Source organism: Cynoglossus semilaevis, chromosome Z, assembly GCF_000523025.1.
Source record: "Cynoglossus semilaevis isolate Cse_v1.0 chromosome Z, Cse_v1.0, whole genome shotgun sequence".
Classification (NCBI taxonomy): domain Eukaryota; kingdom Metazoa; phylum Chordata; class Actinopteri; order Pleuronectiformes; family Cynoglossidae; genus Cynoglossus; species Cynoglossus semilaevis.
The window spans coordinates 10,150,505-10,170,254 of NC_024328.1; the positions used below are offsets into that span (position 1 = coordinate 10,150,505).

The 19,750-nt window shown below is 39.4% G+C and overlaps 1 protein-coding gene across 1 annotated transcript in view; it reads right to left on the reverse strand.

The window, feature by feature from the left end:
* LOC112486501 (protein unc-13 homolog B-like) overlaps positions 1-18,095 on the reverse strand; it is a 66,374-nt gene extending 48,279 nt beyond the window's left edge. Inside the window, 10 exon segments of the mRNA XM_025053411.1 lie at positions 1-5; positions 7-151; positions 250-469; positions 1,558-1,632; positions 3,209-3,214; positions 3,611-3,686; positions 4,446-4,495; positions 5,490-5,512; positions 6,338-9,090; positions 17,256-18,095. The exon segment at positions 1-5 is cut by the window's left edge and continues 75 nt beyond it. Coding sequence (XP_024909179.1) covers positions 1-5; positions 7-151; positions 250-469; positions 1,558-1,632; positions 3,209-3,214; positions 3,611-3,686; positions 4,446-4,495; positions 5,490-5,512; positions 6,338-8,981 — 3,244 coding nt within the window. The 5' untranslated portion in view covers positions 8,982-9,090; positions 17,256-18,095.
* Between the last annotated feature and the right edge of the window lie 1,655 nt (positions 18,096-19,750).

The following is a 19,750-nucleotide window of genomic DNA, read 5'->3' on the forward strand; positions in this document are numbered from 1 at the left end:
TGTATCATTTTGGTGACATCGAAAATTTTCCTGATCTCCTCAAAGATCTCAGGCTTGTTCCTCTCACGGATCTTCATCCTGTCTTTCATAGCCATGATCATGTGTTGTGTGCGATCTTCAGCACCAGACTTGGAACTCTTCTCTGCAGCTCCTGAAAGTGCAAAGGCCGAGAATAACGACTTACAGAAATTTAAATAGCAAAAAAAAAAGAAAAAAGGAACTAAACGGGCAGTTCATTAATGGTCTTACTCTGGAGGCAATCAGCATTCAACAGTTCTTGGCATTTCTCGTGCACTTTGACTCCACAATCAGCACAGCGCATGCCCTGCCTGGCAATGCCCCACAGCAGGCCCTCACACTCGCAGCAGTAGGTGGGCGTAGTGGCCGTCCACACCTCGAAGTTATGAGGAGTGGTGCAGGAGATGGGGTAAATCAGGGCCTGTAGGCTCTTTTTGTAAACGTGGTTTTTCTGTGTGAGGAAGGAGGAAGAATAAAAGTTTAAAGAATGGATTTCAGTCCTTCAGATGCCATGGAACTTTCTTGGTGTTCTACAAAGAAGGAATTCTGTGATGGAAACACTGCTTGCTAAAGTGTTCAGACTTAAACCGAGGAAATCTAAAGAAATGCTGTTGCTTTTCTATTTACAAAGATGAAGATTGTTTGAATTTTCTTTTCACTTTTTTGAGTTATAGTTGTGTGCTTTTGCATTCCACTGTTTTTATGTCAGATTAGAGAGAGATTCATTTTTTAACCATCCATCTGAACATTTGACCTTATTTCACTTCGCTATACTTCACTTATTTTTCACTTGTCTTTGTTAATAACAATTCATTTGTAACACAATTAACAGCACAACTTTCCAACCTTTTCTGAGCCAGGGCACATATATATCATCAAAAAACAAAACAAAACTCACAGCACATCACCAAACAAAAAATCTCACAAAATGTATATGCAATTAAATAGAATAATCTAGAATTAAATGACCTCATAACTGAATAACATCTCAGCCTATTTAGTTGAAGACAATGCTTATATACTGGCAGGAATTGAAGAAAGACACTCACAAAGACCTTCTTTAACAGCTGATTTTCATAGCCATCTGCTGCCACCTAGCAGAATAGTATTTAATTGTTCCTTTTATGCCTTTCACTTAACAAGCAAAGAGCAAACATTATATGCAATAAATAAATAATAATTTTTGGCCCAATTAAGGGAAATTTAGTAATTTTCCACGGCACACCTAATGATCAGTGGTTGGGAATCACTGCATTAGACAAATTAATAAAAGTAAATTACAGGTATCCACCAAATAGTTGTAACTTAGTCACTTAGTCACTTATAATGTCAGGAGAGCTACAGTATATACAGTGACATTGTGAGTATTTGTACGAACAAAACTTCACTTTAGTTTTATTTGCATCCCATTACAGTAGGTGGAACTGAAGCCTTCCAGCAGAATACTACAGAGTCACAGATTAGTTTTTGTCAGTCTACAGTCTCTCTTCACTCTTAGCCTGTGTGTATAAGACATCACTGAAGTTCTTTGTCACTCACAAGCTCTTCATCTTTCAGGGAGGTCCGCGTGGCCAGCGTGTGGGCGAGTCCAGCTTTCCTGGACAGTATCATAGACTAAAGGGCAGAGGAAGAAAAAAAAACATGTAGGACTCAATCAGCCACGAGTAAATAGAGATAAAATAAAAAATAACTAGAGGTGAAAGAAAAATATTTGTATACTGTTGTGAGTTGGGTTTAAGTCTGAAGGATGAAGAAGGCAAAACTGAATCATCACAAACATTTCTGTAGCTGGTATTTTTAAACGACACCCAACACGATTGCCATTTTGTATTTTCTAAATTTGGTTAGAAAATGATGTTTCAGGTAAATCTTTCTTGGTATACTACAAAAGGACTAATATGGACTTAAAAGTATTGTGATTGTACTTTCCCACTGATGAATAATTGAAACACTGTCTTGGTAAAACGTAACAAGTTTAGAAGTTAGACTAGAAACCTAATCAAAGAGCTGCAACAACACTATAGAGCAGGCATGGGCAAACTAAGGGCCGGGGGCCGGATGTATCCCGTTCAGCTTTTTAATGCGGCCCTGCCAAACTTTTACAAATGATATAATTTATTTATATTATCATTATACTTCTGCCCTTTCCCTGCAATACCCACCTTTTCCCAATAGATGACATAGAAAATTATAAAAGCATTTTAGCATTTTAGCCTTTATGCATTTATTTTAATTTAAGTTCAATATAAGGACAATTGTGGGCCCACAAGTCAAAAGGTTTGCCCACGCCTGATATAGAGGGGATCCCCGCTAGTTTTATATACGAGTAAACTAGGTCATTTACATGAGGAAGAATTGATGGAGTTGTTATTTGTACAGTCAGAATTCTACTGCTACAAGAAATCTGAGGAAATATGACAACAATCACTGGAAAAAAATACAACCCTTCACAATTGGTTTACCTCTTATGTTCTCAGATCATACCTAAACTACCATGTGTTTTAACTCCTATGTTGCCGAGCTGTCAGTTTACGTCCCTACATGACAAGTTTCAGCTAATGCCACGTGGAATATCTCAGACAATGATAATGAATAGCCTTAATATCGGTGCACCCCAAGTGGGTGCATTTTCGCCCAGACATCTGTAATTGGCAGTGACCTTCACTCTGGCAGATGCTCACAGAACAAAACGAAAAGTTTCTTTAATGAGATGAGTCAAGACAACTAAAAACCTCGGCGACAAGAATATTCAAAGCTCTCACAGCTTGGGTAACAGAGACGGCAGTTGTAAGTGTCGGCCTCACTAAAGACCTCGAACAAATGAAATTGTTTATCAGCCTCTGTTTTGCTTGAAAGGGGCAGGAGTGTCATTCAAAAGAATGGGCTGCCGCTAACTTATTGCATTAAAGCAAGATGAGTCTGTTAATTAAAGTCACGGAAACACTGATCACAGGAAAAAGCTATTTTCTTAACATCACCAGCTGGATGACTGGTGAAGGTCTTTCTAATAAGGAAAACATTAGTCTTGTTTCGTTCAATGTGAAAACCACTGATATTTGTCAGATTTCCTGTTTGACTTCCCTGTAAAATCAAACGGTGATCGTAGCCATGTTGCGCACAGTAAGAAACAAGGCCAATCGAGAGGGAAAAAAAAGAGAAACCTGTCAAACAAACAGTCTCTGTTACTCACCATAGCCTGGGGGCCACGGAGGAGAAGAGGAGGTGTTCAAAAGAAAAAAAAGAGAGTGAATAGGAGAACAGTAAAAGAAGAAAAGATAAAGCGTTCAATTCCAATACAGCTTTTAATGAATAAGAAAAAAAACCCATAAGGTTAAGTTATATTTCATAATTTCACTAATTCACTGTTGTCAAACTGTCGTTATAACAACTTGTCCTGGACGATAATAAAATAACTGAATCAATAATTGTTATAGGTGAATTTGGTGATCCCATAATCCTGTAAAAGTTCTCTAGTTATACTACAGTATGTAGTATTTGTTCTGCGTACATGTTAGTGACAGTAATAAAGGAAGTCAAATGTTTTCTACATCTGTGATTAAACAGTACATCCAGGAGGAAGCAAGTCACTCACCAGCTCACTGACAAGAGGAATGGGTCTCCTCTTGCGCAGGTTAGGCATGCTGTCAATGCCAAAAGTTGTATTCCCCCTGGACACACACACACAAACGAACACACACCAAAGCTGTCAACTGATCAATATTCAAATGGTAAAAAATCCAAGTACAAACATCGAGTTAGACAATCGTGTTAAACATTCTTTCTCCGTCTATATAAGTGGTTCTTATCCTTGTTGCGCATTCACCGAACCCTTCGTTGATGGCCAAGCGGGGGGCATGTCATCACAAATCATATGAGTCGGGTGTGTGTCTTTTCCTCCGACGAACGCCTTAGAGTGACTCACCGAATCCCTAGGGTTCAATCGAACCCAGGTTAAGAACCACTGGTCTATATATATGAAAATACAAAAGGGCTGCAGCTAAATATTAATCTCAACTTATTTAATTTATAATTTAACAAAGATTATTCTACTACAAGTGGCACTTTGGCCCAGAGTCAATGTCTCTGTCATTGGTGTGGAACCCCAGGGTTCACCTCCTGGGCAAGTTCGAATCCCGGTTAGGGCGGTTGGTACCTTCCAGTGGACTCACCACCCGCAGGAAGGTTTGGTACGGTGCAGTGTGATTTGGGTGGCGACTGCTGCCCCCGCAACCCGGTAACGGATAAGCAGATGAAAATGGATGGATGGATGGATTATTCTACTACACTACAAGAGTCTAGAACAGTAACTGGTATGACAGTGATGGGAAGAAATATTTCACATTTAAAAACAAAAATAAATACTGTATATGACAAGTTATTTAGCTGGGTTAGCCTTTACAAACCAACACCTGGAAGTGTGTACTGACCCTGGCTTAGCCCATGGCTGCTTGCTGGGGTCACCATCCTGATCTCTGCCCTGAAACATAATGTCACAGGTTAGACTTTAAGATGTTTGGCAGCTGTCATTATGTCACTGATGCATGCACACAAAGACAGAAAACAACAGCTGGATTGGTTGAGTTTCCCAAAAGCATGCAAATGCATCTTAATCAATCGTATTGAACTCTAAATCTGGTTTCACCTTGTAAACACCCACCAGACCAAACACACCATGAAGTACATACACCAGGTGTTGACCGCGCTCTCTAGCGGTAGGTGGGGAAAATTCCTATTTTCACATTTACATTTTCAACTGAATAAATCTGAAACATCTTTTTTCCTTCTTCTTTTTCTTTTGGCTTTGTCCCTTTTTTCAAGGGTTGCCACAGCGAATCATCTCTCCCTGTTCTCTGCATCTTCTACTCTGACTCCAACTATCTGCATGTCCTCACTGTAACTAAAATAAAAAAAACAAAAACAAACAAAAAAACAAAAAAAAACAAAACAATTCTGAACCATACCATGCACAATTAATACAACATTTAAACATAAACATCTTTCTAAACATTTCTAAACATCTCTCGTGTGGTGGAAGCTAATAGTGAAGGCCTATGCTGCTATATTCTAATGTTGGTCATCATGGTGGTACTCAGAGAGATCAATGTTTTCTCAGGTGGTACAGAGCAGAAAAAGTTGGAGAACCACTGCACTAGACAACATTTATAAAATTAATTCTTTGACCTTATAAACACCAACCAATTTCTGCGTAGCATTTTTACAGTTACAACTGAAACAACGATAGAGTGACATCACATCTTTTTCCATCTCAGGTAATTTTAAGACACACAGTCGAGGATATAGCAGTATTCACTCTTTCTACTTACTGTAGCCTGAAGCTAAACTAAGAGGTGAGACTATATTCAATAAAATGTGAATGAATGAATTTTAACAAACAAATTATTAGACCTTGTGTGTCATGTTTACAGTGTTTGAATAAGCAAAAAACAAAAACAAAAAACAAGTGTGATAACCTGATCGCCATCTGGTTTTCCATCTGAAAAACATCAATAGAGGAAAAGCAACCATTATATACTGCATTCAAACTAAACCATAAAAAATATGTAATTGATAATTCATTTTAATGTACTTGCTATGATAAAGTTAAAAGAAAAGGCACTTTTTTCCTTTCCATAAACTGGGTCTAAAGCCATAAATGTTTCATTAACATGCATAATGTAACATCAATGTGACTCTTAATATTTTCTTCGTCCTTCCTCTTTAATGTCAGGGTCTTTTTCCGTGATGATAATTCATGTTTTTTAATTCAGCAAATGGTTGCTGCATGGACTCCTAGAATGGAGCTAAGGACTAGTGAGTGGCAGGTGATACATATATCTCAGGGGGGGCATAAATTACAGCATCATAGAGACCATTTGGTATGATAAATACTCCAGGGACGTTCTGGCATTGGACTTTACTCATAATCATTTAGCAAGAGTACTCGCCAGATAGAGTTTATCCTTTTATCAGTTTAAAGATTTTAATGTAACTGTGGCAGATCAAAGGCTTTCAGAGAAGCTTGTGTGGCTCTGACGTGGAATAGGACACAGTATTAGCAAGTATGTCAATATTTACAAGGACATTTCATTATAGCAAAACAAAGGATTCAAGGAAACGACCATGTCAGGATGTTGAGTTCTTCTGGGTCAAGGTGAAATGTGCCTGACTTTCACAACTTAACCCAAGGGAACACAAGTTACTTAATGGCTTTGTAAAGAAATGACCTAAATGACTGACAACCTACATAGACCCAACATAACAACACCACTTGATATAATGAATTCTGTGAGGTAGAAGAAATTTAGAATAGACTGACTACCTGGATCAAGGTCTCCCTGAGAGAAGGTGGATATGGTCATACTGGTCAGCTGTCTCCTGCTCTCTCTCTTCTCCTTCAGAATTTGCTGGAAACTCCTCGTGCACTTAACCCTGCGTTCAGCCATTTGACTGATCTCCACAGAAGACTGAGTGCCATCACCTTCTGCTTTGTCCTCCAAGGACACAGTAGTGTCAGTCGACAGCTGTTTTGGTATGATGACCCTGTTTTCTCCCTGCTCCTCTGACAGTCTCAGTTCATCGACGGACAGAGACATAGAAAGTGATTCTTCTGTAGTACACTGAGAAACCTGGGCTTTACCACCCAGACCTACAAAACCTTCTACAGGGTCTTGTAAACACCATGCAAGTTCTTCTGGAAGTCTATCAGAAGTAGACATGACTACATCATTGCTGGACATTGGGTGGTAACTGGCAGATTCTTTTTGGTACATATGTTTTGAGTTGTCTACAGACTCCAAGCCAAGGTTGTTAGTGGCTTCTTCAAAAGCATTGTCGAATGAGAATTTTAACTGAGAATCTGATTTTTCCAGAGATGTGTGTCTACTCAACTGATGTGGTTTTGTAGAAAACTCAGACGGCATTGGTATTTCCAAGTATGCTTCATCTTCTGGATTCTGGGCTGCATCAAGTTTGCGAAGTGCACCTCTCAATGCAGAGCTAAAATCATATACAGCTTGGCCTATGCGTTTGACATTAAAGCTACCAGCTTGTGCATCTGAACCTGAATGTTGAGCGGGCCAGTATTCCATTGTTTGGTCACCAAATTCAGGGTCTTGTATGAATGGCTTATCACCATCATCTAGAGTGGTACATAGATAGGAGTCACTGGCCCAAGTCACGCGCGAAGTTTCACTATAAAATAGATTAGTTTCCGGACTCTCTTGACAGTCTGTGGAAAAACTCAGATCGTTTGACTGATATCCCTCTGCATCTAAATCCTGCCTTTCATTGACATGATAACCAGAGCTTTGATGGTAGGGAAAATCAATGCCACACTCATATGCTAAAGCATTTTTTTCTAGGTTGTGGTCTGTGGCAATGTGAATCCCAGGCACATTTTGAGTCATTTTCCGTGAATGCCACTCTTCTCTGCCAGAAGTACTAGAAGGAGAGTTGTAATGTTTATTTGTATGAACAGAGAGATGTTTTGGAGTTCCCATTGATCCTTTTCTCATTTTTCCATAATCTTCAACTCCACTGTAGTGATCCCAGCTACCAGCTCCTTCACAACACAAAGAGCTCTCATCTTCATGATGCTTAAGATGTCTGTCCCTGAGGTATGCTTTTTCTCTCTGCCACTCAGTTTCCCTCCTGGAACTGTGTGGTGGTCCAGTGTCTGACCAGTGTTCCTCCCTATCATCGAATCTTTGCTGTTTTACCTTGCTACTATACATTGGTCTCTCTAAGTCTGACTCTGATTTTGAACTATCTGAAGACAAGGAGCTAATGCTTGGACAACCATGTCCTGGTCTTTCAAGATAGCCAAAGCTGAACTTTCTTCCTATGGTACCTACTGGAATATCTGAGCTATGGTCGGAGGTATCCTCAGTTTCATCCAAATCCTGATGTTCCCCTGATTCTGTGATAGGAGAAACATTGGACTCTCCAGCCCTCGATAGCAGTAAATCCCCATGGATGCTATGGCGTTCTTTGCAGTGTTGGGGAGAGAAACCAGTATCACTCTTTGGCTTTGCACTCCCTAAACTACCATAGGCACTAGCAGGCCTTCTGCGATTAGGCGATTCATCCTTACTCCCTGCACCTGACCAGGTATCGGCGTGTTCACCTGAACCTCTTTTGTTGGCACGAATGCCCTCAATCTCTAAAATCACAGCATCTACACAGGACGACACTTCTTCAACTGACCCTCGAACTGAGGTTAGGTAGTCTCTGAGGTCAGAGATTTCCTCCTGGATTTTATTGATCCCTCTCAACTCTTTCAGAATATGGTCAATGATGGCACTTGATTCCTCCTCCTTGTCTTCATCCTCCTCCAGGAGAGTTCCTGGGAGGGTTCTGTTGAAGTTGTAGTCTATACAGTCACCAGCCGAGTAAGGCCTCTTAGGTCGGAGGCGAGGTGAAGTAATGTCTCCACCAGATGCCAATGAAAACTTACTACTATTCATTTCAGGGCCACTTCGACTGTAGGGCAGAGGTCTTCTCATTTGCTCAGGACTTGGTGGTAATTCACACTCAAATGAGATTCTTTTCTTGTTTGATCTTTTATGCTGCAGTGTACAAGGTATTCTTATACAACCTTCTCTGTTCAGCTCTACTTCTCCTACACATGATGGTCCAGACGCCCCCCTGTGTTCTTTTTCATTTGACACATTTGTCGAGTAGGCTCCGACTCTTGGATCGACCTTTTGATGAATTCTTCTGTGATCCTTTCTAGCCTTCTCTCTTTCAACCTCTTCTTCCTCCATGCCTGTATGATAGTGGTGGGGCGCAGGGACATGGTGGTCTGTAGATCCTTGCAATAGACGATGTATTTTACCCCTAATGACTAGTGCTACCCTAGGGTTTGGTGCCCTCTTTTTGGGTTGATGAACTTTTTCCTTAGAGCTTCCTTTGGGGGAACCACTTGCTCCTTGCTGTCCATTGGAGCGGTTGCGGGAGAACATATTCTCAAGGCAGCAAACTATCTTTACCTAGCTCCCCACATCGTTGGTGAGCATCACAATGCTTCCGATAAAACAGAACAGCCCAACGACTTATTTATGGTGTCCATGACTAAAACAGGAAGACAAAGATAAAATACTTGTAAAGATCCAAATCAATTTGATCAATTAAAATCAAGTAAGTACTAGATACGATAAAAGGTTTTCAACTATTTCCTTTTTCTTCTGTGGCAAAGATTACCCATCACTGCAGCTACGTGTATATGTAAACCTTGAAATAACAGAAAATTGAGAGGCACGAAGGCGGACATTGCTGTTTTGAACACATTTCCTCTACTTGCTTAAAAGGCAGCAGTATCGCAATAAAAGTACAAGATGGATGTTATGCTAACTAAAAGGCTGAAAGCACTATATTAAAGATGAATCAAACGTCTGCATCAAATTAACTATGTCAGAAAGGTCTGCCTTCATCACCTTAATATGAATGGCAAAGACACACGGCTGAGACAGAGAAAGAATTTGGAAATCCCAGCAGTCAATGGGAAAGGGCAGGATGCACGTATACTGTATACTGTATGAGTGAATAGGTGTGAATAGGTCAATGAGTTGGAGAGTACGTACAAGTGGAGATAATTTACAATTTGATGAGTACACCTCACTGTCAATGCAGAAACGCTTTGATATTCAAACAGTTGTATGCAGTTATTCTCAGCAGAATTTGTACAGTTTAACCCAAACCCTTTTCTAACCTTACACTTAATTAGCTAATAAATTAACGATAAACCTTAACCTGACCACAATTTACATCTGAACTCCATCAGACTCTGAACCCGACTACTGATGGAGTTAAATACACACAGATACACACACCCTTGTTTCTAACTGTTATACCACCACCACCGGCCGCTCAGTCTCAATCTGTGGTAACAAATGTTTGACACAGAAGCAGACATGCAGCATGTTGTGTGGATTTGTACCAAGACCTGTTAAAGTCACAGAATGTTTAATCAGATTCATTACGTAACCTTTGAGCTTTACACACTTCTCTAAAAGGTGTCACACATAAATCCATTCAATGAAAAAAAGGTAGAAGCAAATGTCAAGGCTGAGCTCACGGTGTGAGGACTTCAGTTCATGAAAGCTAAGAAGCTATGGGTTGAGAGCAGAATGTCTGTCAGTAACAGAATGTGATGAGTTAAAGCTGTTGAATCAAACTCTGTGGTAGTGTCCGGACAGGCCATATTTATCAGAAATAACAAAGAGCTAAGCTAACGTGCAGCATCAGCAAAGCTAGATGTGAGTGTCACTCATTCACGTGACTCATAAAGTCTGAACAATAACAGATTCACCGGTCATTTATATTCAGTGTTTTGAACTAACAAATATCACATGATGGTTTGAGCAAATGCAGATGCTGGTAACATACCAATTGCTACTGTAGAGAAACCTACTTTAACTGTTGTTTTGGGGGGAGGGGAGTCACCTGTGTAAATCATGTTAAAATTGATATTATCCTTCTGGGAAAACAATAATTTTACTTAACTATGTTCAAGAACAGAATGTCAATAGAGACATGGTAAATTTGGAGTTTCCTAAGCTAAGTCAAGCATAGTCTGATAATATCATACAGTAGATGGTAGCGGAGATTAGAGAAAACCTGCAGCCTTCTGTGATGTAGGAAAGATGAAAAAGACTTAGGGTGGACTATGATCACAATGTGTCCTTCAAGTAATAGTATCACACATATAAAGCCCACCAAAAATAATGATAATTGTAATGTGTATTAAGCAAGAATTAGTGGTGCTTTGGCCCAGAGGCAATGTCTCTGTCATTGGTGTGGAACCCCAGGGTTCACCTCCTGGGTAAGATCAAACCCCAGTTTGGGAGGTTGGTACCTTCCAGTGGACTCACCGCCTGCAGGAAGGTTCAGGGGGGGTTGGTACGGTGCAGTGTGATTTGGGTGGCGGTCGTGGCCACTGCTGCCCCCACGACCCGGTAATGGAAAAGCGGATGAAAATGGATGGATAGATGGATGGATTAAGCAAGAATTACAGTCAGATTAGTGTTAGGTTAAGGATAATAGTGGGTAAATATTTGAAATAGTTAAGGTTAGCATAGTGTGCTATGAAGTACATTATGCCACAAAAGTGCTCAAACCAGTTGTGTCTTTATGTATGTGTGTGTGTGTTCGCTATATGAGCCTGGTAGAGAGCAGCTGGCTGATGGCAGGTTGGGAAGCCTCATCATCTTCATCGTGCCCTACTGATTAATGATCTGGTGGGGAGGATGGGAGGAAGCTGTGGGCAGGTGCAAGGACGTCTTAACCAATTGAAGACAAGTCCTAACATAAATATGATGCTTGTTGTGACTCTCTGAGGAGCCCATTAATTTTGAAAGCCCCCATTTACAAAAACATATCATTTGCATAACATTATCTTCGATCAGCTCCTTTTATATTATTTGGAGTAATCAGCTTGCTGCTTTTCTTGCTCCTCCATTTCCACTTTATTAGTCTTATTATATATGCCATTTCATTGGGGACACTCACTCTGTTTCTTCTCTCTTTTTTCTTTCTGTGTCATTTCATATTGGACATAACTCAAAACAAGAAACAGCAGCCAGAAATGGAGATTGTTCAAAGTGTCTGCACCGGTGCCAGAAAATGACAAGAATTACTGGGGACCTGTGCCTCTCTCCTGGTGAATCACACCCCATCTTATATTTGTGTCACTGCAGATGAATGTGTGTAATTATCCATTTTGTCTTTAAAGTAGTCTAGAAATAAATTAGTTGATAGGTTTATGAAACCAGGAGGAACAGAAAGCAAAAATGATGTTTGACACATTTGACTTCATGTGTTAGTCTTTGTCTTCCTTAAACACTCCTTCAACACTACAGCAACACATGTTATTCTCAGGGTCCTAGACATAGAACTTCAAACTGCCAGTTCCTCAGATCTACAGTCTTTCTACCCAATCAGAAAGTGCCAAAACTGTACCTTTATTATCACAGTGTTACTTGTTAACTACAAACGCCTCTGCATCTGCACTTATTTAGCAGACCATTCCTGGTCTGGTGAACTGAGGAGAAGGAGGGTTGAATGTGTATCTCTTATCTCAAAAGATGCTGACAAATCTATTACATAAACACAAACTTGGCCTTTAAGTGTTTGACATAAACATGGATTTACATAACATCAAGATTCAACAGTCTAAATCAGGCATGGGCAAAATACGGCCCAGGGACCAGATGCAGCTCATTTGGCTTTTTGATCCGGCCCGCCAAACTTGTCCATATTATGTTATTAATTTATATAATGATTATACTTTTGCTATTTGCAATGCCCTAATTTCGCCAATAGATGGTGTAGAAATTGCTTAAAGCATTTAAGCATTTTAGCCTTTATACATGTCATTTATCCTAGGTTAAAGCAGTGATTCACAACCACTGTGCCATGGCACACTAGTGTGCCGTGAGAGATTATTAGGTGTGCTGCGAAACATTACCCAATGTCACTTAATTGGTCTGAAAAATATTATTTATATCTTGCAAATAATGTTTCTTTGTTTGTCAATGCCTGGGCAGAACAATTAAATACTTGTCGTTAGGTGGCAGCAAATGGCGGTGAAAACTAAATAAAAGGGAATCAGAGCTGTTGAAGAAGATCTTTATGAGTCTTTCTTTAATTCCTGGGAGTATATCAGCGTTGTCTTTAACTAAAGGAGAGATTTTAGTGAAATGTTTAAGAGGTTATTAAATTTTATTACAGATGTATTACCAAATCTACTTTTTGTCAGATTTTCGTTTGGTGGTGTGCCGTGGTGTTTTTCTAATTTAGAATATGTGCCGCAGCCCAAAAGCTGTTGGGAAACACTGGTTTAAAGGACCATGCTTTTGACCTAGCCCCCAGTCAAATTCTGGGACCCATTGTGGCCGGCAAGTCAAGAAGTTTGCCCATGCCTGGTCTAGATAATAAATGAAGACATGTCTGACCTGTTGATATTTTCCACCAACACTTATTTAATACTTAGATATTTTATAGTTTTAATTTTTTTTGTGTATGGTATAATTCTTCCTAAAGAGCTTGTACCTTTAACTTACTCTAACTCCTAATGGCTATCTATCTATCTATAAGATAAAATCAAATGAGGAGCTCAGTTTGGAACCAGTTGACCATCCTGCTTCTCTAGTTTTTCATTCTGTTTGATGGTGAGGTTTGTAATTACTTAGATCCCCTCGGAACAAATTAAATGCTAAGGTGTTAGGGGAATAAATAAGGAACGATGATGGAACTAATCATAATTCATCATCCATCTCAATGCCTTTTTAAAATAGTTTGGTATGGTAGATGTTATAACACTGCAGAGAAGTAGTCACTTGTATGAAATTGTTTAAGTTCCACCTACATGAGAATGTAGATAATCAATTGGTCTTTTTATCCCTTTTTTTGCCAATGTTTTGTATCACTGTTGTCATTCTGCCATTTTGCTTTGGACGCTATTTTATTTAGCCATTTAGAGAATTGTGTAGGTGACAACATATTTTCAAGCAAACCATAAATCCCTAAAATGTAATAAGTGAGCGTTCAAAGATTTATTTCCCCTGGAGAGTTTTCCAATGATGACTTGCGAGTGCTGGGAATTTAAAAACAACACAGAATAAGAAACGTAAACTCAGCATTTATTCTTCCTCCTCTAACAAAATGGCTCGATAAAGAACATTCAACCTTCCACGTGTACACGACAAAGACACGACAGTCATCATAAAGTGCATTACTTTATTTGACTGGTAACAATCCTCAGGACAGTAAGCATCTGTGTACAGCACATGCCCACAAACATCTTGTTCTTGGGTAATGAGGAAGCTATTCTGCGTTGGACAAAGACTGCCTGACAGAAAATAAATACCACTATTAGGAGGAGTTTTAATGGGGGAGAAAAGAATGACAGCTGTGAGAATAGTCAGCAGCAGGCTCAGAAAGAAAGACCAAAAAACGAAGAGGACGAATATTAAGGCACGACAATAGCAGCAAAGAAGAAGTGAGCAATTGATCCATGCACGGTAAAAATCGGTTTTGTTTTTGTCTTTACTTTGAATAAAAACAACAATAGGTTTGAACAAATTATCCTGTATAATAGTTATTTTTTCCAAGCTACTTCTCTTTGTAAGATTTTTTGACATTTTGGCAATGAAAAATGTACTAAATGTGTGTGTGTGTGTATATATATATAAATACAGTATATATATAACCCTAATTTAAAAATATATATACAAATATATAAAACCTTGAATTAAATTAAATCTTATAGATGGGGATTTTTTTTTAATTGCATTGCAACTCTGAAGTTGATTGTTAAAAAAAACTGCTGTCATCAGCCAGGATCTGTGAGTAGGATCCACTAGGACACGTGTGTGGACGCTTTCATTCCCGCCGACAGGACTGAGTCACGACTGAGTGGGAAAGTGGCCACGCTGCCACCTTCATCAGGATAATTTTCCTGCACACTCTAATTGATTTATCATGGCCACTTTATCTCTCTGTCCAAATGAATCAGTCATGTTTCAAACATACACTGATTTATATGCACCATATACGTCAGGTCTAACACACACACAGATGCAGGTGACTCTACACTGACTGTTTCGGAGGGCCTGTAGATCATTGTTAGGTCCTCATTTAATATAATGAATATTAACAAAACAGTGCAAAAAATGCAAAAGTATTTAATACACTTTTTTATACTCTCTAAATGGGAAAGTCTGTTTAATAAAGTATAGATATCAGAGCCAGAAATACATTTATCTTGTGTACTAATCAAGTGTGGATGATGATATTGACCTTACTTCACTGTTAAACCAATTACCACTTAACTCTGTTAATTACCAATAACCTGATGGCAGTTCACATATTACCAACATTACACAAACATACAGCACACAGCTCTCTTACCTACAGGGTGGTGCTACAATAAAATGTTCGTTTTCTGTGGTCCATAAATTAGCGCTAGCACAACATTATTGTTTCATATAATTCTTAACTCTTTAAAAACATGTCCCACATGAAGCGGACATACATTTAGCTTTTGGAGACCAGTTGTCTGGTAAATTTAGGAAATTCAAAGGCCATTCTGACAAAGTGATCAAAACAAACAGGACAATCCAATCCATCCTCCGCTAGCTTGCGACAGACCACACAGCATATTTCTCATAAAACAAACACGCCCCCACGTTCGCCGAGGACTTGGGGGAAGGGGGCCAGTTGTTAAGGCCATGGAAAGTAAAACCACTTTCCTGAGTAAATCAAATCAGCCAGGCCAGCTCCCTCTCCTTCCCTTCCATCTTTTCCTCTCAGGTTCCTTGAGTGAACGCCTGCTCCATAAACATTGCTGGCTGCTCTTCATCAGGAACCTGAGGCGAATTACAATGCCCAGCTTCTTTAGGCTAATTGATTTAGCTTTCTCTCTGCTATTACACAGATGCCAAACAATGATGCCACTTGTTGCCCCTGCCAATTCAGGATAAAAACACCTGTTCTAAGCAGAAAGTTTTTTCTCTCAGCTGGTTTAGACAAAGGGAACTCCTGAGGGATTAATATATCTATCTATCTATCTATCTATCTATCTATCTGTCTGTCTGTCCGTCTGTCCATCTATCTGTCTATCTGTCTATCTGTCCGGCCATCCGGCTATCCGTCTATCTATCTGTCTGTCTATCTATCTATCTTTGCATCCATCCATCAGACATTCTATCCTTTACTGAATCACCTTTTGACATGGACTAAGGAAAGTTTGTGTAGTTTAGTACTTTGTGTAGCCTTTCCCCTGTTTCCCATTCGTCTCTGTCAGACAGTAGGGTCAAACTTGTTTGCCCCTTCTCAAAAGTGAACTATTTACTCATCTGCACAATTCGTCATGTCTCGACACATTTTACAAGCCACCATTACGATGCACAACTGTGACTAAAATCCACTAACTATGTGGAGAGTTGTTACATATCTTTAGTTATATTTGGAGTTATATGTTGTTGACGTTGTTTTTTTGACACTTTTACATAATAATTGTATCATTTGAATTAGACAAATAAAGGAGTGATTGGAGGGTATAGAGGGTATAAATAAGTTAAAAAAAAAGAAATATTGTAGTACATATGGACTTGTTGTCTCTTCATATTCTTACTGCAGGGTATCCAACCCATTTATCAGTGTTCAGTCTAGCCTGAAGTACACTCGAGTACTCCTGAACACACCATTACCCATACTCAAACACACACATCTTTGTAACCCAAACCTTGTACACACACATTATATTCACCCAAATATTAGCTACACTGGTACATGCAGTACAAGTAAATTTAGTGAAGTAAAAAAAGTAAAAGTAAATCGCTAAAAAATGGGTTTACTTCTGTCTAGACAAAACACCAAGGGAGTCCTGATTTCTGTGGTTCCATGTTTCATAATGATGTTATCCTTCTCTCCTTCACATCAATTTCTATCAACTCATAGTGTTCACAATTGTGTTCATAGCACCCCCGACCAGGTAGAGACATGCTGTCCACATTGTACCAACAGTTTTATTTATTCAGTTACCTTCAGATAAATACTGTAGTCCTACTGTCTTATCATTTAAAAGCAAGTTTTGCTCTTTGCTGAAGTCCTTTAATTCCTTATTAACGATCCTCTAGAGCAGGTTCATTATTCCAAATGTACGGTGTCAATAAAGCAAATATAATTAGGAGCGATCTAATTATATGACATGTTTAAGCTAATAGAGTTCTTGACCTGAAGCTTAATAAAACATTTTTTCATTTTTCAAAGACAAGTTTTAATCTGCGGCTTCTGAGAACAGGAGAATCGGGAGCTGGGAAACAGTCACAAGTCACAAGTGGGGGATCACGACTACTGTAACCAAGTATGATGCTGCATCGGAAAGACTGCGGAGAACAAGGGGTTAAATACCCTTAGATACCTCAGAGCAGAAGAAAAATAAAAAGTGCCTGAATACTTAATATTTAATTTTCAGCCTTAGTTGGGAAAACGTAAACTGACATAACTGCAACTTCAGGAAGCAGAGGAAATGTGTTCCGTCAGCAATTACTCCATCTGTTAGGATCTCATTTAAATCTGATCATTTTTCCAAGTCATTTTTTAAGGACCCAAAACTCAGCAACACAATTCTTATCAACATGAATAATATCTTCCTCACAGACGCTTAAATTTCCGTACTTCTAGCACTTTAGCTACGGATAACCTCTCCTCGAGAGGAGGGAGAAAAGACCTACCTCACCCAGAGAGACGATGAGCCAAGTTGGTAAAAGAAGAAAAAGGAGAAAAGTTTGACAATCCAGGCGTCCGTGTGAACAATTTTTCTTTCTTAAATTCCCAGCGAACATGAAAGTAACGACTGTAGCTTCGTTTTAAAAACTACAGTCGGAACAGTACAAAGATTTGAAGTTATCGGCTGCAATGAACTCCTCCACCTCTGGGGTCGAAGTGTGATCCACAGTTAAATCTTCATGAGAAAACAATTTAGGATTTAAAGAGTTATATAAAATAATAATAATAATAATAATAATAATAAAACACAACCAGATTTTTCCTCACAAACGGGTGTTTCACGCTCTCTCTCTCTCTCTCTCCTTGCTCCTCCTGCGCTCCTTCTTCTCTGTCTTGATCACAGCGCTCAGTGAGACACATCCCCGTAGTCCTATTTACCTCCTGTCTCAGCCCCACACACTGCCTCTGTCTCCGCCCCCTGTGTCTCAGCTTCATTCCATCTGTCTCCTTCTCTCTCTTTCTCTTTCTTTATTTCTTTCTCTCCCGTTCTTTCTCCATTTCTCAGTTCATATCTCCAGGTTTATCCTATGTTTTCCGTCCGGATTCCTCTTCCTATTGGCTTCATTTTGCCACTCGTTGCACGCACACTGTCTCACACTCTCTCTTTCTCTCTCTCCTTTTCTTTTACACACACACACTCCAGCATTCCATACTGTGACACACTGTCTCTGAGCCTCAGTGTAATACAGTATTTGTCATGGTCTATATAATATTTTACTTACATTAATGTTTAAAAATCAGCTCCAGAAATGTCTGATGATGTCAGCTAAATTATTTAAATGAGTAATTAGATTCTTTCGCAAAAATTGTATTTTCTATTAACGACCAAACGAATGTAACAATGCAAGAAAATAAGTTGTTATTTTAAGTGAAAACTCAACTGAACTGATGGGATAAATGTGAGTTTTTACGCCATTGGTAGATCCTAATTTTCCAGTTGGCAGTATTGCGCAGCTCAGATACGTAATGCAATTCAGAAGCTGCAAAAGCATGACAGGTGTGTATCCAATCTCACCGACAGACTCTGTCAAAATCATAAAATTGTACAAATATAAAATATAAACTACTGGTTGGCTACAAATGCATCTTTAGTGTGGCTCTCTTATCTACTGTACGATTGTTTGGCCTCAAACTTATGAGTGGGTAAGAAGATGGTTTGGACTTGGACGAACCCAGGTGGAAATTTATTTTTTTAGCTTAACTTAAGCCTGAAATATACTGTATACCAAAGTACATTAGTTGTACTTGAAAAACATTTAGGTTTAAGTTTAATGAAGAAAGCAAATGTTTAAAGTCTGTCCAGGAGACATCTGCAGGATGTGGGACAAGTTTGTGAAGAACCAAAACTTTCAATTTTTAACTCCTATAAAATATATTTAAAAGCATTGTCAAGATTGCTTGTAAAAAGATAGAGCAATATGGTGTATGCAGTGCAATGCAATGAGGAATGCTCTGACCTGTGCATTGGGGAAACAACACAGCCTTTACACAAACGTATGGCTCAGCACAGGAGGGCCACAACATCAGGCCAGGACTCAGCAGTCCACCTCCACCTGAAGGAGAAGGGCCACTCCTTTGATGATCAAAAGGTGCTCATTCTAGCCAGAGGGGACAAAACGGTGAAAGAAGCTATCCATGTCAAACTGGAAAGACCATCCTTAAACAGAGGAGGGCGCCTCAGACACCATTTGTCACCAACCTACAATGCGGTCCTTAGTTCTCTGCTCAGGAAGTACAGACGTAGCTCACACCTCCATTCAGATTACACCAACGACCCCAACCCGAGGACATGTTTGTCTTAAGTCACTTGGCTAACTTCCAGTTATTTACTGCATTTAAAAAGTGAAAGTGAACTATTTGTCATTGTGACACAGCACATCACTGCACACACAACAAAATGTGACCTCAGCTTATACTGTCACCACAGTAAACAGGGGACAGCCTAAGCACCTGGGGAGCAGTGTATGAGGATGGTGCCATGCAACTTGAAAGATGGTGGGCTCAAACCTGAAATCTTCCCGATCAAAGTCCACTTCCTTAACCACCAAGCCGCCACTGCCCCAGTGCTTTTGCTGATTATGTTTAGGGGAGGGAAAAAGCTTTTGCCTTTACCCCAAAAGGACCAACAGCTTGATTCCCAATGGAATCTGATGATCATTTTGAATGGAATTTGCATGGTGTCAACATGAGTGCAGGCCGTTAGCATCTACGATCCCTTTAATTGATCAGTGATTCCCAAACCTTTCGGGATCTTTTGAAGACAGACCTATTGCCTATTGTAAATAATATAACAATGAAATAAAGAACATTTTCTTAAGCGATTATGTAATGTATTAAAGTGTCAAAATGTTGGTTTCCTGATGCAAACCATCATCTTAATGAGGTAGTGAGGGAGACAGATGGTTTGAGAGAGGGGTAAAAGAAGCCATTTTTGTCAACC